This window comes from Microtus pennsylvanicus, chromosome 10 (assembly GCF_037038515.1).
Source record: "Microtus pennsylvanicus isolate mMicPen1 chromosome 10, mMicPen1.hap1, whole genome shotgun sequence".
Classification (NCBI taxonomy): domain Eukaryota; kingdom Metazoa; phylum Chordata; class Mammalia; order Rodentia; family Cricetidae; genus Microtus; species Microtus pennsylvanicus.
Window position 1 is genome coordinate 109,229,745 of NC_134588.1, and position 22,348 is coordinate 109,252,092.

General features: G+C 46.2%; 2 protein-coding genes across 4 annotated transcripts; one reads left to right on the plus strand and one right to left on the minus strand.

The window, feature by feature from the left end:
- The first annotated feature begins 794 nt into the window (after positions 1-794).
- Spata45 (spermatogenesis associated 45) lies at positions 795-4,009 on the plus strand. Its single transcript, XM_075989480.1, has 2 exons — positions 795-1,065; positions 3,990-4,009. Exons 1-2 carry the CDS (start codon positions 795-797, stop codon positions 4,007-4,009), a joined length of 291 nt encoding a protein of 96 aa, XP_075845595.1.
- Tatdn3 (TatD DNase domain containing 3) lies at positions 1,646-22,344 on the minus strand. 3 transcript variants are annotated; one of them, XM_075989479.1, is made up of 10 exons: positions 22,238-22,344; positions 20,193-20,225; positions 19,189-19,262; positions 18,069-18,153; positions 14,737-14,799; positions 13,711-13,820; positions 13,296-13,351; positions 11,340-11,452; positions 9,604-9,678; positions 1,646-7,873 (listed from the first exon to the last, which is right to left on the minus strand). In XM_075989479.1, exons 1-10 carry the CDS (start codon positions 22,298-22,300, stop codon positions 7,730-7,732), a joined length of 816 nt encoding a protein of 271 aa, XP_075845594.1. In that variant the 5' UTR covers positions 22,301-22,344; the 3' UTR covers positions 1,646-7,729. The 3 variants fall into 3 exon arrangements, with proteins under 3 accessions (XP_075845594.1, XP_075845592.1, XP_075845591.1); XM_075989477.1 differs by having other exon boundaries at positions 1,647-7,873; positions 9,604-9,681; XM_075989476.1 differs by having other exon boundaries at positions 1,647-7,873; positions 9,604-9,684.
- Between the last annotated feature and the right edge of the window lie 4 nt (positions 22,345-22,348).

Below are 22,348 nucleotides of genomic sequence, written 5' to 3' on the forward strand. Positions count from 1 at the left end.
ATTATAATTTTACTGTTCCAAACTGTGGCTGATATTGTAAAAGATACGGCTCTAAGCTCGCAGATTTCCCAAAGCAGGGAGATAAAATGGAAAAGTGCATAGGTCAGAGATGAGCCCATCTGAGACCCGTTCACAGGCTGCAGTGGCAGGAAAATAACCTGAATTGCTGGGCATTGCTGGACTTGGCAGTATTCGAGGGGCAATAATGACCTGAGTTGGTTCTGTTGATGTGGGATTTCCATCTGTATGCTGTGAATATGTTTTATTACCATTGGTTAATAAAGAAGCTGCTTTGGCCTATGACCAGGCAGAATATAGCAAGGCAGGACATCCAAGCAGAGATAGAGGAAGAAAGAAGGCGGAGTCAGGCAGATACCATGTAGCCACCCAAGAAGCAAGAGGTAACAAACCAGAGCCTTGTGGTAAAATATAAAATAATAGAAATGGGTGAATTTAATATGTAAGACTTAGTTAATAAAAAGCTTGAGCTAATAGACCAAAGATTATGCAATTAATATTAAGCATCAGAATGGTTATTGCATAAGTGGATGCAGCAGCCAGTGAGTGGACCCACTGGGTGGAGAGAAATTGGTCCAGGGGGACCAGCAGAATGGAGAGTAATTGTAGTTACACTCTGTAGCATGTTTCAAAACATGGTCTTGCAGAAGAAGAAAGTACTGGTAAATGTGGATATGACAGTGAATCTGGCTTCTGGGTTGGACAGAAAACAAGTGTGCATTCTCAACGTGTTTGCAGGACGGCAAGAGTCAGCTGACCACCGGTGTCTTAACAAAATGGCATCTGTGAACAAGACCATCGATGTGAAAAAAACCAGAGTGAGCAAAAAGCTCCTGAAAGAGATCAACGAGAAGCGTGAGTCCTACTGTCTGGTGGAAAGGAGCAATCGAGTCAGCTTACTGCGAGTCCAGAAGCGACACTTCAGCCAGGCCTACCAGTCCTTAGCGAGTGCGCACGTCAAAGAGTCTGTCCCTGAAAGCGGCAGGACCTCCTGGGTCAAAGCGCCTCTCTTTGTTCACAAGGAGAAAAAGCACTTCACACCCAAAAGTAAGAGTCTGGTGGGACTCTGCCCAACCTGCTGGAGGGATCAATACTGAGACTCTGCAGAACTTCTGCTTAAAAGAGGTTCCAGGGATGGCCCTGGGAGTCTCTGAAGGTGATGGGTCTGAAGGCAAAACAGATTATCAGGTGTAAGACCCACCACAGACCAGAGAGTCACTTTCTTGTGTCTGTAGGACCCCAGACCCCACCACGGCCAGTTCGCTCTGTGGTTTGGTGTTTGGGCCTTGCAGTCTGCATTCCCAGCAGACCCACGTGGCTCTTAACTACGGATGTCTGGCGTAACAGCCACATTTTGAGAAAAGTTGCAGTCCCTTCAGAGACCTCCTGTGCCACCAATTTCTGTTGTCTATAGAATTTTACGTTCAAAATTGAAGTAAAATGGAGTTTTATTAACAAATGTGACATACAATGCCATAAGAAGCGGTCATAAACCTATGGAGGGAAGCTGGGTGGGGGACTATTTTAGTATTGTTACAAATGGAAATTGTGATTCTGTTGTATAGTCAAGGCAGGCAACTGGCAATGTTTTCTCATTTATTTGGAGAAAGTGTGCATACATATATATTCAATATAGCCAATACATTATTAATTTGGTCACAAAGAATGGTCCCCATTAGCCATTTGTGACCACGACTTTGCATTTTACCAGTGTCCTTAGGGACAGTGTGACACGGAAAGCCCAAACACTGTGCTGTGATTCGAGGCTAATCTCAAACAAACAAAACTCAATCATCTTTACAAAAGAATGCGTTGGCATTCCTAATGATAAAAGTGCAGTTCTTCATTCTGCTGGAATTGCCCAGAACAACAGTGTGTGGTTCTCACTTTGGTGGTGGAGAGAAAATCCACCTCTTAGAGGAACATACATGATTTCATACAACAGAGCCTGACACATCTCGTCCCACCACGCGTGATTTCATACAACAGAGTCTGACACATCTGGTCCCACCACGCGTGATTTCATACAACAGAGTCTGACACATCTGGTCCCACCACGCGTGATTTCATACAACAGAGTCTGACACATCTGGTCCCACCACGCGTGATTTCATACAACAGAGTCTGACACATCTGGTCCCACCACGCGTGATTTCATACAACAGAGTCTGACACATCTGGTCCCACCACGCGTGATTTCATACAACAGAGTCTGACACATCTGGTCCCACCACGCGTGATTTCATACAACAGAGTCTGACACATCTGGTCCCACCACGCGTGATTTCATACAACACAGAGTCACACATCTCATCCCGCAACTTTCATGTGAGAACCATAAACTAATAACCGCCAAACATTAACTCTTTCATATTTAGAAATTGCTTTGAGTTTTGATCAACTGAGAAATGGGATGGAGATAAAATGTTGGCTTATTGAGAAAACAGACCTTTACTGAAGAAGCTCACTAAAAAGTCAAGTGGCCATTCCCAGAGCGGAACTTGAGGTCTGCTGCTCTCGGTTGAGAGAGAGAGAGCGCGAGCCTGGGGGGCAGCAGGTGCAGAGAAAATCATTTGCTAAATCAGGACCTGGGACTATGGTTTGCTAAAGGTATTAATTTGGTAGATTTCAGCAAATACTAAGTTATACACATCACTTGCTACATAGTGAGAGCCTCTCTTTGGAAGACAGTGCTCTCCATCATGAGTGTTGAAGGGTGAGGAGGGACAAGGCTGGCCCTGTGGTCCTCTCAGGGAGCCTCATGCAAGCAGCTGGCAGACTGTGTGAGTTACTTTCTGTCACTGTGATAGGACAGCCTATAGAAGGAAGTGCTCACTGTGGGTTACAGCTCCAGAGGGTGAGAGTCCATATGTCAGGTGGAGGCAGCAGTCAAGGAGCAGGATGCTGAGAGCTTACATCTTGAACCTGGACCACAACGCTGAGCACTATCTGAAGGGAGAGTGAAGCCTTAACCTCTCAAAGCTCAATCCCAGCGACACACTTCTTCCGGCAAGACCCCATCCCCTAAACGTCCCCAGACAGCACCATGAACACGTTCCAATGCATGAGCCTGTGGGCACATTCCCATTCAAACCACTGCCAGAGGCCCTCCGTTAGGTCTCTTTTCTGATAACCCGCATCTTCATTTCTGACCTCTCTGACCTTCAGCTATGGATGCTGCCCGTCCTCACACTGCTGCTCTACGTGAGGTCAGTTTAATACTAAACTGCAGGTTAGTATTGCTGAGGCAAACTCCTGTGATCACCAGCCTTACCGTCTCATCTGGGAAAGCTGCCAGAGTGGAGCTCTGCCCTCACGCTCAGAGTGTGAGCGAGTACTGTCTGTCCCCTCTCCAGAATCAATGCTGAATCGGAACCCTGCCAACACACTGGCCCTCTGGCTACCCAGCCTGCACCCTTTCTGCTCCCACATTGACTTCCCAGGACAGCGCGAGCGAACTGTTTAGAACGGGCCACCTAGTGCACGCAACTCCTGTGTTCCCTACCACGCTGAGGATAACCCCCCCCCTCCGCCTCCCATGCCGCCTGACTCTCCCGAACAGTCCCAGGTGCACATCTCCGTGCTCACCTGGTATCTTCGCTTTGCTTTTTTCCTCTTCTGGGACATGCCGAGCTGGCTCCCGCCTCAGGGACTTGGCACAAGCTCCTCTTCCTGCCTTTCTGTCTCTATCTCTCTCTATGTGTGCATGTGTGTGTGTGTCTCTCTCTTTCTGTGTGTTTGTCTGTCCCTCTGTGTGTGTACATGTGTGTCTGTCTGTCTCTCTGTGTATGTGTGTGTCCACTGTTAATCCCAGCATGAGAATAAAGAAGTGAAAACTCTGTCCTTCAGGTTATTCTAAAAACTGCAATAGATTAGATTACTGAAATGTATCTTTTTGATGTTTTGCTAGGCTAGCCTTTAGTGGTTGAGCCATCTCACTAGCCCAATAAATGTATTTTTTTATCTTTCAGATAATGCCATATTTGGATAAAGTACATGTCCAGAGACACACAAATAAATTCTCTTCCATCAATCTTCAATGTCTGTGAATTACTTAGAAATACTAACTATAAAAGAAACTGACCTGGTGTCATGGTGAACGCCTGTAACCTCAACATCAGGAGGACATTGAATTTCAGGCCAGCCGGGGTCATATCTCAGGTCCTTGTCCCTAAAAGGGCTGGAGACGTGTAACAAAATAAGACTAAAGCTAACCTTTCCCTTCCCAACAGTAAATGGCTAGTTTCAAGAACCCTGAAGGCTGGCCTTCTACTTTGATGAGCCTGGGTACTGACAGAAGAGATGAAACTCTTGGTTCACAGCAAGACAACTCTGGCTCTAGCTAATTCTCTGGCCCCCAGCCCACTGCCTCAGGACCCTCAGGGCTAGGCAAAGCTCCAGGTAGAGACACACAGGTTTGGGTTGCACAGTAGAGGATCCCGCTGAGCACAAACAGCCCAGCCTTTGCCGATAAGGAGACTTTATCTTTATTGTACCAGGTAACGAGGCCTACCTCAGGTCCAGAGGGAGACCTTATCTCTGTCTTCTGAGGTGATCACCTGGTACCAAGACTATCAGAGCCTCTGTTCCCTGCCTGGACAGGAACGAGAGGCCAGATCTACAGTTTGTACCCTAAGCAGCCCCATTAGAGATGACAAGGCTCAATATTCTTTAGGCGCCAGCATAGAGCCACGAATGCCAGGTTACACACAGCCTCCCTTCCCTGGCCCCATCCCGCCTCTCCTGTAGGTGTGGCTCTGCTTTCTTAGAACTGGCTGCAATTCTCTGGCTCCCTCGCCTTCCTGTGGTTTAAATCCTACCTCCTTCCTAATGCCTTCCTTCAGCCCTTCCCATTACATACTTCTACTTTGCCCTGTGTACCCTATAGCAGTCTTGAGGTAAAGCCAGAAACTCAGAAGTACAGTTGTATTTGAACTCTGACCCTACCTGAAACAGCAGACATTCTCACCTCCCAGGAGTGCTCCCTTTAGGTCAGTGTTCCCTCAGTCAGCATGTGGGAACAGGCGTTTCTTTTCTGCCCTGGCTTCCTGCGGACCCTCAGTTCAGCCTACTAACGTGCACGCAGGATCCCTGCTGCTTCCCCAGTTCTCTGTAACTAGAGCCATGGACAGCGGGAACTTCCTCTCTAAGCTCCGACAGACTTACATGTCCTTTCTCAGCACCGCAGTGTGCTCAGAGAGACGGGATGGCAGAGCCAGAGGCCAAACAAAACCAACTAGACAGTGACCAGCTAAGGAGGCCCCTGGACAAGAAGGGCCTGGGTCAATCCAAGGCCTGGGTTGATTCCTCAGCATGAAGGGGCTGTGTGAGGATACTCAGACATAAAAGCCCTTACTTGTTTGTACTTTTCCTTGAGTAGAAGAGACTCCACTCAGGAGCAGAGACCAGAGAATATGCACATTTCTCTTAGAGATGTTGCTGAATTTTGGAATTATAACCCCCTTTGTAGGCTCTTCCTTCTCCAGGAGCCTGTGAGACCAGTTACAGAGCAGTCTGGACTTCAACCGTTGTTCCAGGACACAGGACACCTTTAATCTCAGCACTCAGCAGGCAGGGGCAGACGAATGTCTGTTAGTTCAAGGCCAGCCTGAGTGGTGTACGTAGTGAGTTTCAGGCTTGCTAGGCTTTCAGGGGGTTGGGGGTGGGGGACAGAAATGAAAAACAATTTGCTGTGGCCACATTGGGAGGAAGTCAAGAGGCCATCATCAGGATACGTGCATGGGGTTTAGATTTAAACAGAGGGGGTGTGTATGTCTAAGTCATCCTGGTCAAGAGGTACTGTCAGCCACGGTTGGCACATCAGTGTCCAGGTTCTGATCTGTCCCGGAAGGCGAACTGCTAAGTTGTCAGACCTGTATAATCTCTTCTTGCCAGACAAGTTCCTCCTTCAGCTGGCACCAGATTAAAGTCTCTTCTCTATAAGCTTGTGATTTCTGGGGAAATTCTAGTTCCTTGTTTTAATTTCTGACAGCCAACCAAAAGGAGAAAGCACAAGTGTCTCTAGAATAACGAAAGGTCTTGAATGGGGGTTCCCAGGGACACTGGGACAGACCGGTGCTGTTAATAAAGGGGTATTAATGTTAGAATAACGAAAGGTCTTGAATGGGGGTTCCCGGGGACACTGGGACAGACCGGTGCTGTTAATAAAAGGGTATTAATGTTAGAATAACGAAAGGTCTTGAATGGGGGTTCCCGGGGACACTGCGACAGACCGGTGCTGTTAATAAAAGGGGTGTTAATGTCAGGACAGACTACAACATGGCAGGGATTCTGAGGAAAGTTCAGATAACATGGTGGGGGCTCTGAAGGAGGAACTGGGACCCGCAGAAGTGGAGGTTTCACAGTACAAGCCCGTAGTCAGGCTCTGATTCACAGGCAGGAGGCAGGGGAGGGTGGGGAGTGGAATGAGTGGCTACCAATACCCTTTGATGTAAACTCACTCCCCCAGATGAGAAGTCCTGGAACTTGGAAGCGTGTTACCTAGAGGTTCACGGTGTTCTCTGCGGGATGCCTGTCAGCATCTGTGAGAACGACTGCCACAGGCACTGTGACCAAGCAGCAGATGAAGTAAACGTTACAGTCTTAAAAATATCTTCATCCAGACGCCAGATTAGTACCATATCACAATGGCTACCATCACCCCATTCCAGCCCATCATCCTGGGCCGAATCATGGTGCCCTAACTTCAGTGCTTAAGCACAGATGACAGGCTTCCCGATTCCAGGATCAATTAACAGGTGTATGCACAGGCTGGGCCAGTCTCTTTTCTCCTGTAATCTTCTCCACCAACAGCCTGCATCACAGAGGCCTGCTCACGTCCTCGAAGGTAAGCTTTTCCTACTAGCCAGGTGCTGCGGTGTGGGGCTCAGGTGCAGCTGCTTGGGAAGCTGGGTCAGCCTAGGCCACACAGTGAAGCTTGTCTCTTTAAAGGGGTGGGTATCTCAGGGTTCTCACAGCTGCTCTTTCTTCTGGAAAAGGCCCCTTTCCCTGCACAACTCAGACCTGGTTCCCTCCTGCGTGGGCGCCTCGGCTAGGAATCACGCCAGAGGCACACTGGCCACATCTGAAATGTATCGAATTCTCCATGCACACGCTAGTTATTACATATTCAAAGTAAAAAATCCATGGATTCTCTATAAGCTTATTGTTAAGCGGGGGAAAGTGGGTTGGGGCTCCTTGAGGCTTTCTCCCGTTAAGTGGGCACTCAGTCCAGAAGTTAGTGTGTCTGTGGGGTTTTCCCAGTCTACTCCAGGATCAGCTGATTGAAAGTTGGAACCCAGAGTTGCAGTAGCCACGCCCAACTCCTCTATTTTTTAAAAAAACAGTTTTCAGAAATTATTATTATTATTTTATTTATGTTTATGTGTGCCTGTTTAGGGGTATGCCACATATGTGCTAGTGGCAGAGGAGGCCAGAAGAGGGGGTTGCATTTTCTGGAGTTGGATGGAGTTGCAGGCAGTTGTAAGCCACCAAGTGTGGGTGCAGGGAACTGCAGGAGTCCTCTCTTCCAGAGCGCACCTAATGGTTGAGCCATCTCTCCAGCCCAGAGTTTGTTTTTAAGAGAAACATTTCTGTAAAACTACGACTGCTGCCCACATAAAGTGGCTTCTTCACTTGAGACCATTCAAGCAAACACTTGTCCCCCAGTGCTGTCCTGAGCTGACCTGGCCGTGGGCGGGAGGTTTCGAAGCTATTTCTGGAGTAGGTCCTGAAGCTTGGGAAACAGTTTTAAGGCATTCTGTGTCGTCACTTCTTGAACTTCTTCCACTGAGATCCCTTTCACCTGGGCAATGAATTCTGCTGAGATGGAAATGTTGCAGGGCTCATTCCGTGTCTGCGAGAGAACAAAGTGGGACACTCAGTGTCTACAGATCCTGGAGACTGTAGCAGGACACACACACACGAGAATGAGCAGGTCAAACACCTGGTGACACCTTTGCTACTCCGAAGGAACCAACATTTCTTTATTAATGCTTTTTAAATGGGGGAATGAGTTTGGCAGGGTGTGCTACATGCTGACTCTACCTATGCTGTTCAGGAGAGATCCTAGCGATATCCGCAGTGCAGCCCTGAGCCCCCAGTGTGTAAAGCACACGGGGAGGGCAGCTTGTCTCAAGATTAGCTGGCCTTTGTGCTTTTGCAAACACAAGTGCTGGGCAATGTCACTGCACTCTCCTTGGCCTCTCCCTTCACAGGCTACCTGCCCAGTATGATTTAAAATGCCCAAGGACTGGAAAGACTGCTCGATTAGGTTCCGCCATCTGACTGACTGACTCTTAATACCCGTGAAATAAATAGGCATTTTGCTTAGTGACCCTCTCCAGAAAAAACAGTATTTCTGCAAGCAATCGCATCTAGACTTAGTGAAAAACATTCCTATAATTATTAATACGTGAATACTTGGGATAATAACTAGAGGAATATATATATATATATATACACACACATACACCTACATATGAATAGAAGGATCTGGAAGGACAAGAGACCTTAAACCTAGAGATTTTTTTCACAAATAAGGCTTCATTCCCTTCCTGGAATGTCTCATTTAACATCTCAGGCTACATAAATCCTGTCTTGGAAAAACAAAACTAAACAAAGCAAAAAACAAACCAGTACTTAAGAGGCAGAGGTGGGCAGATTTCTGTGAGCTTGAGGCCAACCTGGTCTACACAGTGAGTTCCAGGACAGTCTGGTCTATAGAGTGAGTTCCAGGACAGCCTGGACAATATAACAAAGACTGTTCATTTACTGCCAGGTACTTTCATATAAATTTCTTCATGCAAACCTTATAAAATATTTTACTTTTTTACCCATGTTTTATAACTGAAAAGTCAGGCAGACATAGTGGTACATACCAATAATCCAGTTCTCAGGAATCAAACATAAAGGAGCTGGAGGCCAGGCTCAGCTATATAGTGTGAGTCTGAGGCCAGCCTGTATTACATATGTCTCAGTTTCAATGAAAGAATGGATGAACGGATGGATAAACAAACAGGTAAATATAGCTTTGGAGAAATGAAGTAGCTTTTCCAGTCAGGCAATCACGTCCTGAACTGTCAAGAAGGAGCTGAATGGAAGTCTCGATAGCTCCAGACATGTCTAGACACTCACTATTACACAACTGAAAGCAAGCTTCTTGTCAAATGATATTCTCTGAACCAGAGCAGTATTCAGAAGGGACTCTCCAGCCGGGCGGTGGTGCACACCTTTACCCCCAGTGCCCAGGAAGCAGAGGCAGGCAGATTTCAGTGAGTTCGAGGCCAGCCTGGTCTACAAAGTGATTTCCAGGACAGCCAGGACTGTTACACAGAGAAACCCTGTCTTGAAAAACCAAAACCAAACCAAACCAAAAAAGACTCTTCATGGTCTCCACTTAGCATCCGCGTATCACAGCGAGTCCTGGCCTTAGCATCCGCGTATCACAGAGAGCCCCAGCTAAGCCAGCACAGCCCTCACATGGTCTCAAATTAGTATCCGCGTATCAGAGCGAGTCCCAGCTAAGCCAGCACGGCCCTGTACCCATAGGAAGCATCTGTACCCATAAACCAGAGGTCCACTTACCAGTTTTTCTGGTCCCAGTGCAGGGGAGTCTGTCTCTAAGCAGATAGAGCTTAAAGGCAGCTGTTTCACAAGCTTCTGCTTCTTAGAGAGAAGAGAGAGTGAGCTTTAAACGGGGGATGGGACAGCATTAACTTACATGTGGACAAGTCTTGGCCTGCAGGGCTCTAACACCCACTGTTACTGCTAAGTCACCATGCTATCCGGACAGCTACCATGCTCTCAGCGTTCTACTTCAGATAAGAATAGTCAGTCTGGCAGTGGTGGTGCATTGATACCAGCATGTGGGGTGGGTGCAGGGGCAGGTGGATCTTTGGTAAGCTGGAAGTGGCCATCCTGGTCTACAGAGAGAGTTCCAGGGCAGAGAAACCATGTCTCAAAAAAAATATTGCATAAAATTACAAAAATTATTCAAAGTTTTCTTTAGAGAAGTACCTACTTAACCCCTTTCATGTACCAGGCGGTGATGGACACCTTTAATCCCAGCACTCAGGAGGCAGAGGCAGGCAGATCTCTTTGAGGCTAGCCTGGTCTGCAGATGAAATTCCAGGACGGCCAAGGCTACACAGCATCCTTTCCGGCTTTGTGATCAGGCCCAGTTCTTACCACTGAAATGTAGCAGCACTTACATGTCCTGGACACCACGGCCTCACTGGACACAATTTGGAAGTAGTTTTTCCTCCTGTGGGTTCTCTTTTTCATTTTATTGATAGTATATTTTGAAATATAATAGTCTTATTTTCTTTTTCTGTAGAAATTTAGTATTTTAATGATGCCTAATTTCACCATTTTTTCTTTGATCACTTGTGGTTTTGGTGTTATCTCTAGGAAACCACTGTTTAATTCAGGATCAAAAAGTCCAGAGTTTAAAAACATTGGCTCTTGCTGGGCAGTGGTGGTGCACGCCTTTAATCCCAGCACTAGGGAGGCAGAGGCGGGCGGATCTCTGTGAGTTTGAGACCAGCCTGATTTACAAAGCAAATTCCAGGACAACCAGGGCTGTTACACAGAGAACCTTGTCTTGAAAAACAAGAACAAGAACAATAACAAAAATACTGGCTCTTACATTTAGGTCTTGATTCTTTTTTTAAAAGATTGATTTTATTTCTGTGTGTATAGGGGGAAGAGACAGAGCTTGTGTGTGTGTGTACACAGAAGAGGGTCTCAGTTTATCTGAAGCTGAGTTACAGTTGGTTTTAAGCTACCTGACATGGGTGCTGGGGACAGAATTCAAGTCCTCTGACTCTTTATGCTAATTTATTTTTTTGAGGCAGGGTCTCACCATGTAGCTCTAGCTCTCCTATAACTCGCTATGTAGACCAGGTTGGCCTCGAACTCAGAGATCTGCCTGCCCCTGCCTCAGCAGTGTTGGAATTACAGGTGTCCAGCATCAGAGTAGCGCTCTTTCCTACTGAGCCGTCTCTCCAGTCCCTCTCAGTTCCTTCTGTTTTGTTTTGTCTTGTTTTGTTTTTTGAGACAGCGTTTCTCTGTGGCTTTGGAGCCTGTCCTAGCACTTGCTCTGTAGGCCAGGCTGGCTTCAAACTCACAAAGATCTGCCTGCCTCTGCCTCCCGAGTGCTGGAATTAAAGGTGTGTGCCACCACTGCCCAGCCTCAGATCCTTTGCTGTTTTGGTAGAGAGTTAGATAAACTTTGAAATAGAAGCATCACCAGTTTGTCCCAAAGCTCAGGTTTTAACTGTGTCACATGTGTTCAGCGAGTCACAATGAAAGGCCTTTACCTGCCCACTTCTTACAATGGATGGTGGGATCGAGAAGTAGTAACCTGCCCTTACTCCTTCCATGGCTACCGACGGCCGACCGTCAAAGGCATGCAGTAGGACCTGTTCAGCACCTCTCAAATGAAAGAGAAATCAGAGTTCCATTACAGAGGGTTTGTCCCATAACAAAGGGTTTTCCCATTAGTGAAATTAAACAGATCTGAATTTTCAGTAAATATTTATCAACATGATATAAAGATCAGATTCCGTAACCTCTGAAGTTTCAATAAACATACAGTGTTCAAAGGGGGGAAAATACGTTTTTAATCTTCAGAATAAAATGGATAACACTGAAATGCAATTTTTAAAAACAATCATCAGAACTATCTATACTAGATCTTCCTATACATCTATGAATTGTCAAATTATTGGTTCTAATAGGAGGGTTTTAGGTAAACTCTTTTACCAGACATGCTGGTAGAAAAAAATGGACTCACAAGTCAAACAGACCTTGTTCATAAAACCAATCCCTGTTCTTTTTGTACTTGTGTTGTGGCATGTGTGCATGTGTGTCGCTGAGGACTAAATCCAGACTCTTAATCATACCAGGCAATCCCCCTAGCACTAAGGTACATTCTTCCACACAAACTCCAGCCCTTAAAGGGGAGTTGTTCAGCCTGGATAAATCATGTGTTTGGTGACTCCAGAAGGCCTCCGTGCTCATTGCCGACGAATTCATCAGCGAACACACCTCTACTGGCAGGTAGCTCCGTTACTTCAGTAGCTGTTTTTTCAAGTAGTGTGAATCTTCATTATGATCATAAAAATGTTGTGAAATTTGATAGGTCATAATCAATCAATGTGGGGTTTTTTGTATATACACAACTGTAGACTAAACACTCTTGTATACATACACATACATGTACTGTTAAACGTCTGATAGGTTTTTTATGCAAATAGGAGTCTAAAAACAAGTCGTATTTCTTATCGTGGATGGCATTTTAAACTTCAGAGAAGAATGCTGTAAGCTATGTTCGTGTCCGGAAAGTCACACGAGGGCCACCGTCTGCACAGTACTGTTTTCTGTTGTCAGTCACTTATTATTTCATATATTTATTATACGTGCCTGTGCAAGCACCCGTGTGCCATGGCAGAAGTCAGAGAACAACTGAACTCTGGTCATCAAGGTTGTGACAAGCCTCTCTGTTACATGGCCCCAAAAGGAACAGACAGAAAACGTGTCAAAGAACACAGTAATCAGTAAGACAGTCTTTTTCCTTATTCTTTCTTTCTTTCTTTCTTTCTTTCTTTCTTTTCTCTCTTCAATATTTATTTATTATGTATACAATATTCTTTCTATGTATATGTCTGCAGGCCAGAAGAGGACACCAGACCTCATTACAGATGATTGTGAGCCACCATGTGGTTGCTGGGAATTGAACTCAGGACCTTTGGAAGAGCAGGCAATGCTCTTAACCGCTGAGCCATCTCTCCAGCCCTATTTTCTCTTTCTTATCAGAGCCAGGGGCTGGAGAGATGGCTACGTGATCAAGGGCACTTGCTGATCTTGCAGAGGACCTGGGTTTGGTTCCCAAAACCCACATGGCATACCTGTCTGTAACTCTCACTCCAGGGGACCTGATGACCTCTTCAGGCGACTGAGGACACTTGGCACACATGCAGCGAACACACATACACGCAGGCAAAACACTCATACACATAAAAGAAAAACAAATAAATCTAAAAGAAAAATAAAAAGTTGGAGCTTCAAGCCTCCATTTGTTAGAGTCGAGTCTGATAAATACATAATTGCACAAAACAACCTTGTAAATATTAGCCTAGCATATAAACTCATCCTAGCGGGACTTCCTCTCTTCTCTTGATGCAGTCTCTTCTCTTTAAGGAATCAGATGGAACACACTCGCTCCTTCCACCCTCGGCTGGAATTGCGAACGTGAGAAGTAGGAACACAAGTACCTTGTTCACGTAAGAGGTTGATGGTGGGCCTTCCTGCTGAGCGGGAGTGCACGTTTCTGTTTGACAACAGCAAAATTCTTTTGAAGTCTTTTAAATAGGAAAGTACTGTTCTTATTGTTTTAAAAATAATGAGGAGGCTGCAGAGACAGCTCAGCTACTCTTGCAGAGGACAAGGTATGGGTCCCGGCACCCACATGGCAGCAGCTGGTTATTAACTGTAACCCCAGTCCCGGGGGGGGGGGGGTCCAGTGCCCTTTGCTGGCCTCCACAGGCACTGCACACACAGGTCCACAGACATACATGCAGGCGAACACCCTAAGATAACTCAGATGAAAGGAGATACAGAACTCATTTTAAGAGGCCCAGCTGTTAGGGGATTTGCCCTGCAGTTCTGAGCAGAAGGGAGTTCACCTACAAAGGCACATTCAGTCTTCTGGCCAACTGGACCTGTCTGATCAGGACCTGCCTCTGTTCTTCCTTCTCTTCATCAGTGCCTGCAAATTTGGGGGTGAAGTCTAGCCCCACCTGTAACAGAAAGACAGAAGATAACCACATCTCCATGAGCCCGAAAAAGACTATTGGTCAGCACACAGACCATATATAGCCACATTAAAATATTAGCCACAGTGATATAATTAACTTAGACGTACCCCAATGTCTAAGTTGTTTTATATTCCTCTTGTGGGGTACTCCAACTCTAAGACTCATTGTGTATGTCACACACCTCAGTTTGGTGCAGTAACATTGCTAGTATTCCAAAGTCACACATGGTCACTGCGCTGGGCAGCACAGACTACTGGTAACCACCTCCTACTGATGCTACCTGGGCATATATTCTATGACGTCTACTCAGAAAGCGTTTTCTTATCTTCTATATTAGGGGAAGTAGTATTTTTTTTACTGTGATAAAAATTCTTTACCATTATTAATAGTTTAAGTAACATGGTCTTTCACTACAAACTCAAGATTAAGCCTGTCTCTGCCTCTCCAGTGCTGGGATTAAAGGCATGTGCCACCACCGCTGTTGTTGGGCGGAGGAACACATGGATGCCAAGGCACACACGCGAGGTCAGAGGTCAGCTTTCAGGAGTCAGTTATCTCCTCCCCATGTGGGTTCAGATCCCCAAGCTTGTTGGCGAAGGCTTCCACCTGCTGGACCATTTCACTGGCCTTCCCTCTACAGACTGTGTTAGCTTCTGAGAGCGATGGCCACACTTGAGCAAAAGTAAAGTCTTTAGAAATATTGTTTCATCATTTTCTCCTGTTAAAGTAAGTCTAGAGTAAGGCTTTCTATTGCTTCATTCCCAATAGTACCAAGTTATTAGCATACGGAATGGGGTGAAAATAACTATCCAAGTTGGCTATAATCACTAGTGTTGATTACTGCATCTATCCCATGGAGATCCAGATGAGACACCATTTGATCAGCAAAGGGCTTTACCTCTCCAATTGCCAACAACCGATCCTTGTATTTCTCAATAATAGGCAAAGCTGCATCCAAATCCTGCGAGGAAAAGAAATGCATTAATGCCGAGAGTAGGAATAACAGCTCGTTTTGGACTAGGTGCCAGGTTCCGTGCCACATGATACTGCACACGAGTGAATCCGTTTAACCAACCTACGACACAGGAATCATCGTCTCTACCACGTCAGCAACTCTAACCACATAGGCTCTGGTTGCAGGCCCACAAAAGTTCCACTTACAACTGGCCTTCTGTTAGGAGATGTTTCCTCACAGGCTTGGAGGAACCTGGAGAGGAAGCTGATTAAGTTCCTGGAGGGGGTGAGAAGACGTGGGTGGTCGTCACACACATGGCTCTGCCCCCTCCTAAGCAGTGGTCTCAGTCTATAATAGTGGTAGTTCCATATTTTTCCCTTTGTTCTTTTTTTCATTGATTTGTCTTTATAATCCTGCTTGTTCTAACTGTAATATGAGTTCAGCAAGATAAACAATGCATGTCACATATAATCTTGTCAGGGAACTACTGAAGTAGTGGCAGACCCTTAATATCAGTGGTACTGCCTTTTGCATTCAAGAGAATCTGACCTATGATGGTGTCCTTCTAAGGCAAAGACAAAATTTAGAAATCACTTGTTGATAATTTTCAAAAGATTGGCTTAGTGTGTGTGTGTGTGTGTGTGTGTGTGTATGTGTGTGTGTGTGTGTGTGTGTGTATGTGTGTGTGTGTATGTGTGTGCGTCTGTCTTAGTGAGTTACATGCACCATGTGTATGCATGTGCCTGAGGAGGTCAGAGGGCATGGGAACTGGATACCTCAGGTGGTTGTCACCTGGATGCTGGTGTCGGGAACCCAACCTGTGATCTCTACAAGAACAGTGTGTGCTTTTAGTGCTGAGCCATCTCTTCAACTCCCTGTAGAACTCTTCAAATCACTCTGTGGATTATTTTCAGAATATGTAAACTGTAAAGGTCTTCTACTGAAGAAAATCAGGATGAGAGAACCAAGGGAAGGAGGTGAAGAGATGACGGAGGTAAAAGAGGTGTGTGCTCATAGAGAGGGAGGCGGAGGCCAAGAGGAGTACATTAAGGTCCTGGGAAGATATCAAGAAGTATGCACACTCCCCAGGAGAGCCAGAAGTGTTGGACCCCACATAGCGAACAAGCTGGTGGTAACATCTGGATGGCTGTCAGACAAGGCCCCATCCTTAGTGGTATCCACACAATCTACCTCTGGGACCAGGGGCCCTGGAGAAGAGGGAGAAATCGCTCACTCAGAAAGTCTGATTCAGAAGGAGGCTGAAGGTCAGATGCAGCTCCTTACAGTGTGGAGTTATGGGAAAAGCAGCAAAGACCCGCAGGGAACCCCAGTTCAAACCCAGTGAAAGAGCTGGGAGGTTTCTGGCAAGTCAAGTGGTAGACGCAAGACTGAGACTATGTGACTTGATTCACACTACTTGCTGTCTCAGTCAGGGTTTCTGCGCTGTGAAGAGATACCGTGACCATGGCAGCTCCTATATAGGAAAGCATTTAACTGGGGTAGCTCACTCAGTGTTATTGTCATGGTGGGAAGCAAGGCAGCACTCTAGCAGATGTGCGGGAGAAGGAGCTGAGAGTCTCACATCTTGACTCAGAGGCAACAGGAAGCCAGCTAAAAGTCACACTGAAGGAAGCTTGAGACCTTGAAGCCCACCTCCACAATGACACACTTCCTCCATCAAGGCCTCTTCTCCTAATAGTGCCATTCCCTGTGAAGGCCATTTTCTTTCAAACCCCACATTTATTTAATGCATACAAGTGTATTTTATGGGCTTTTATTATTTTAAATTGTGTGTATGCAGGTGCCTTCAGAGGCCAGAGACACTGGGTCTCCCAGGGGTGAAGTTACAGGTGGTTATAAGCTGCCCAGTGAGAGTGAAGGGAATCGAACCTGGGTGCTCTGCAAAGGCCTCTGTTTTCTTAGCCACTGAGATGTCTCCCTGGCCCCTGGACTGTAGTAATAGGAGCGGCGGGGCTGCGTCCCCGGCACCCCGGCTGCCTGGCTAGCTTATACCCAGAAATAATTACAGGGACACTGTATTTTTTTAAACACTGCTTGGCCCATTATATCTAGCCTCTTCTCGGCTAACTCTCGCACCCGGACTAGCCCATTTCCAATCATGTATGTAGCACCCCAAGGTGCGCTTACCGGGAAGATTCTAGCCTACGTCCATCCTGGGTCGGAGCTGAATCGCGTCTGGGGCAGCATGGCGTCTCTGCTCCAGAGAGCAGAGCCCTCGAGTCTGAGCTCACTTCCTCTTCCTCCCAGCATTCTGTTCTGTTTACTCCTCCCACCTAGGTTTTAACCTATCAGGACCAAGCAGTTTCTTTATTGCTTAACCAATGAAATCAACAGATTGATATATGACACTCCCACATCACTGGACTTCCACTATTTTAGCTGGGCATTGAACCTAGGACTCCATACATGGTGGGCAAGTCTCCTTCCACTGAGTTAGAGTTCATCCATCTTTGTGTTTTCTCAGTTTAAGGTAGTCTTACTTAAAGACAAGGTCTCTCCCTGGGACCTGGGTCTCAGATGTTGCCCTGTCTCCACCTCCCCAGCACAAGAAGACAGATGTGTACCATCAGCCACGGTTATCTTACATGTGTCCAAGAGTCAATCTCAGGTCCTCACGCCTGTGCAGCAAGCGGCTCTACTGACCGAGCCACCTCCCCAGCCCTCTATCACTTTTTAATGGACAAGCAGCATGACATGGTTAAAAAATATAAAAAAAAAAAGGAATCCTTAATCCCACTGTATCATCATGTCATAGAATCTTGACTTGATGGAAGGTGCTGTTTCTTTGGGGGGGGGCGGGGTTGGGGTTGTTTTGTTTCATTTTGTTTTTTGAGATAGGGCTTCTCTGTGGAAAAGCCCTAGCTCTCCTGGAATTTGCTCTTATAGACCAGGCTGGCCTCAAATTCACAGAGATCCACCTACCTCTCTGCCTCCCAAGTGCTGGGATTAAAGGTGTGTGCCACCACCACCCGGCTGTTGTGGGATTATTAATACAAATCAGGAGGCTGAACCAGGAGATCATGAGTTCAAGGTCAGGCTGGGCAATTCAGGGCAACCCTGTCTCAGAATAAAAATCGTAGCTGAGGTTACAGCTCAGTGAAAGAATGCTTGCCTGGAACACCTGAGGCCCTCAGTCTAACCCCTGGCACTCCCCTCCCACATCACAAAGCCTATAAATTAGAGAGTGGTGTGGGGGTGGCCACCGAGACAGCAGTGACAATTTTTATGGCTCTTACATTTTACACGACTTTTACCTTTAATGTCACACTTCTTGATTTTTCTGGTGAAAGTTCTTGAACTGGGTGGACTCCCAGACATGGCAGGATGAATCCAGGGTATCTAAAAATGTAGAACAAGTTAAGGAAGCAAGAGTAGGCCAGGAGACCACAGTGTCTCTCTGAGGACAGAAAGGAAGTGCTCTGCTTTCGGGCCATCGTCGCATGCCCTTTCCTCCCTGATCTTTCTATTTCCCTTGAGACAGAGTCTCCCTGTGCAGCACTGGCTGGCCTGGAACTCACCATGTAGACCAGACTGGGCTAACCTCACAGGGATTCTCCTGTCCCCGCCTCCTAATTGCCAGGTTAAAAGCATATGCTATCATGCCTGGCTCTCCTCGTTCTTTAAAAAAACAATTCCTTGATATTATTTAAATTGGACATAACTATTTTTCTTAGCAACTCTTTAAAATCTTCATTGGAGCAAGTGTAGGGTGTACACTTTGGTCTCAGCACTAAGAAGGCTAAGGTGGGAAAACTGCTTGAGTTCATGAGTTCAAGACTGGCCTCGGCAGCATAAATTACAAATCTTAATTAGAAGTAGCACCAGAGGTGGAGAGGTGGCTCAGCAGGTAAAACTTAGGGACTGGAGTTCAGCTCCAGAGCTGGGCAGGCATGGTGGCTTCCGATGACTCAGCACTTGGGAGGCAGGGGCAGGGGATCTCAGAAGCGAGCCACTCTAGTGTGAGTGGCCAGAACCAATGAGCTCTGGGTTTAGTAAGGAACCTGACCTCAATAAATAAAGAGGAAATCTGTTAAAGAAGACACCTAATATCAACCTTGGATGCCCATATGCTCATACATACGTGCATGCACACCAATGTGAACACCACACACACACACACCACACACTCACACATACCACACTCACTCACCACACACACCACATACACACCACACACACACATACCTACTCACACGCACCACACACTCACACACACCACACTCACCACACACACCATATACACACATACTCATATGCACCACACACTCATACACACCACACTCACTCACCACACACACATACTCATATGCACCACACACTCACACAGACACACTCACACACTCACATACACATCAAGAAGAAGAAAAACAACACCTCTCTGAAAGTTGCATAATTCTTTCAAATTCTCCTGCATGTTCAGCCACTGCCACAAGGGCTATAACATTAGCCTGAAAAAAAAAAAAGAACAGAATTCCAAACAATATGCACATTTAATATAAATTGAGGGAAATGTTAAAGTTTTTCATACATTTTATTCTTCTTCTTTACCAGGCCCCAATAATATAATCCAAATGACTATCAAAGAGTATTTATTTCAGGCCCTATGCTCAGTGAATACAAATGTCACCTCATTAACCTACACAGACCAAAGGTAGGCATTGCTTTAATTCGCTGGACAGAGACGGCATTTTGGAAGGAAATCAAGGCCCTTAGGCTCACGTGACTCTAAGGCCCATTCATCAAGTAAGCTGCTAATGACAGTATGGAACTAATCTCATAAATACTTCCAAGATTCCATAGTTTTTTATTTTCAGTTTTATTTAGCCTGTGTGTGTGACAGGAGCATGAGCAAGTGCAGGCATATGTAAGCCACATAAGCTCGTGGAAATTGGAAGACACCTTGCTGGACTCCGTTCTGCCCTTCCACCATGGCCCCAAGGGCTGAGCTCAGAACACTGGCTCTGCGAGTGCTTCTATCTTCTCAGCCATCTTTCCTGCCCTTGCTAACTTTTCCCTAACAAATCAAAATGTTTCAGAAGACTGTTGTACTAAATCCTGGATCTCCAAAGCAATGTGAGCTTCGGAAGTGATTAGTGGCTGTAGGAACATGTTATCAAACCCGACTACTGTGTCTTGGCCCTGCTACTAACCTTTAGACATCAGAACCCTCGTCTGTCAAATGGAGAATATATGATTATAAAAAAGCAACTTCCTCAGAAGGTGCTGAGACTTTAAACGAGCTGACGTTAGGAACGGCTTAGCTCTGTGGCTCGCATAGACCTTGGAAACATAGAACATGTCTAAACAGTACCTGGACATAATATGCCAAGCGAAACAGGACGGGAACAGAAGAGGGGCAATAATGCATGCTAACTTACCTTCTTGGCTTTCTCCAACACATCATCCAGATCCTACAAGGAACATAAACATGAGTAGTTACTTTACATGAGTAGTTACTGCTCTTTGGCCATACACGCAGCTGGGACACCATAAGAGACAACACCGCCACAGGGTGGCAGAGGGTGAAATGTCTCCACAGACCGGCTTCCTGCTTTCTCTTACCCTCAGGAACATGCATCGCGCACAACAGAAACTTCTGCTGCTGAATACACAGGAAGTTCTGCCCCTCTTTACCCCTCAGCAACTTTTAGACACACACACACACACACACACACACACTTTGCTTTTACAGTTTCACTGTCTCGCTGGTGGCTGCTCTCCAGTCTCCTTGACTGACTGTCCTCTGTGACTTTAAGCTCTTCGGTTCTCTCTGCACCTGTAAGAGATCTCATCTGTCTTGTCTATTTATTTAGCACCCTTGGCCACACCATGCCATTTCTCTACCACTGAGCTACATCCTCAGCCTCTTGTGGTTTTAGGTAGCACACTGAATCTCCAACTCACCTCAGTTTTTACTCTCTCCTGAACCCACAACTCACATTCTAATACCTATATAATCTTTCCATCTGGATGAGATCAAATTTACCAATATGTCCCCACTAGGGATTCTATCTGCCTGCCTCTCCACTCCCGTCCCACACCATGGTCTTTATCTCAGCAAAGGGTATCACCACCTTACAGCACAAACCAGAAACGTAAGCACATTCGAGTCCTCCTTTCCCCTTGTGCTTCACAGCCAAGTCCCCGGCATGTATTGTTGGAGCTATTTCTAAAACACCTTGAGTACTTTTACTCTGATACAATATCATCCTAGCTTCTACCATCTCCTGTCTGTACTGAGACTTCTTAAGAGGCCTAGCTTTCTCTCCTTTACCTTTTTGCTGTAAAGGCCAGCCATGATAATCTAAGTCTTTACTTCCTCCAACCATTATCACCTGGGACTCTGGCCATCCATGAATTTCAGTGGAGGCTGGAGTCTCAGTTGTTTATCCTTAGACGAAGCCAGACAGCCGGAGGAACCACAAGCTGAGATCACCCAACCCCCACCCAAGAACAGACCATTCAAAGGGAAATCCTGTTATTCCAAGCACTGTAGATTGAAACACCTGCAGCTCACAATCACCAGGAAACCCTAGATGAATGTCAGCCAATCAGGGGTCTTAAAACCTCAGAAACCCCTCACCCCCCACCTTTACTACTATAAAACCCTATTCTAATTGAGCTTGGGGCTCTCTGGTTATTCCAATACGTTGGACATGCAGGGAGACCGAGTTTGCAAACTTAATTAAAGACTCTATGCTTTTACATACTGGACTCTTGGTTTCCTTGTGGGCTTGTTGGGGATTGCGGATTTGGGTGTAACATTTCCACAAAGCAGCAAATTTGTGTTCAGAATATTCTTTTTTTCTTTTTTTAAAATGAGTTGTCTTAAAACTTCAATGGGTGAAAAGTGCAAACTCAATGCAATCCGAATGTCTGACTAACCTACCTCTCCCATACCCTGGAAATCTCTCCAATCTTTGAAAATTCTATTAATCGCTTTCCAGTTGTTGGTTAAGTAAAACAGGCTGAATTCCAAACTGTATGGGTGTCTATAACCTGCCGGCGGTCTCACACCATAAGCGTCATCTCCTAAGAGACAGACACCTGCTGCTCCTCCATCTGCAGTCTTCCCAACGTAGCAGGTAAAACCTTTTTCCATTCCTACACACACGTGTTATTCTTGTTTGTCCCTCTGCCGGTCCAGAACTGGAACTTCTGCTAAGGGCGGGGACGGATCAGTACATCTCAGGAATGATAACAGAAAGGACTGTCGAAAGGACAAACACAAGCTTCGTGGAGATAGTTTGCCGCTAACTAAGATCAGAAAGAACAACTAGGACGACGACGGAGGTGCAAAGGGAAACTGGTCAGGTCGCCATAGACTAGGTAGGGTTTGAGGATTTGGGGAGAGGAAAGATAACTTTCGGGAAAGGACGCGGCCCTCCCGACTCCCGCAGGCCCCCAGCTCGCCCTCACGTACGCTGTTAAAGTCCGGGGCGGAGAGATGGCAGTGACAGTCCACTAGCCCCGAACCCACTGCCATTTCTGCAGGAAGCCAAAGGAAAAGTCTGGGGCCACGGAAGCCCAGGCG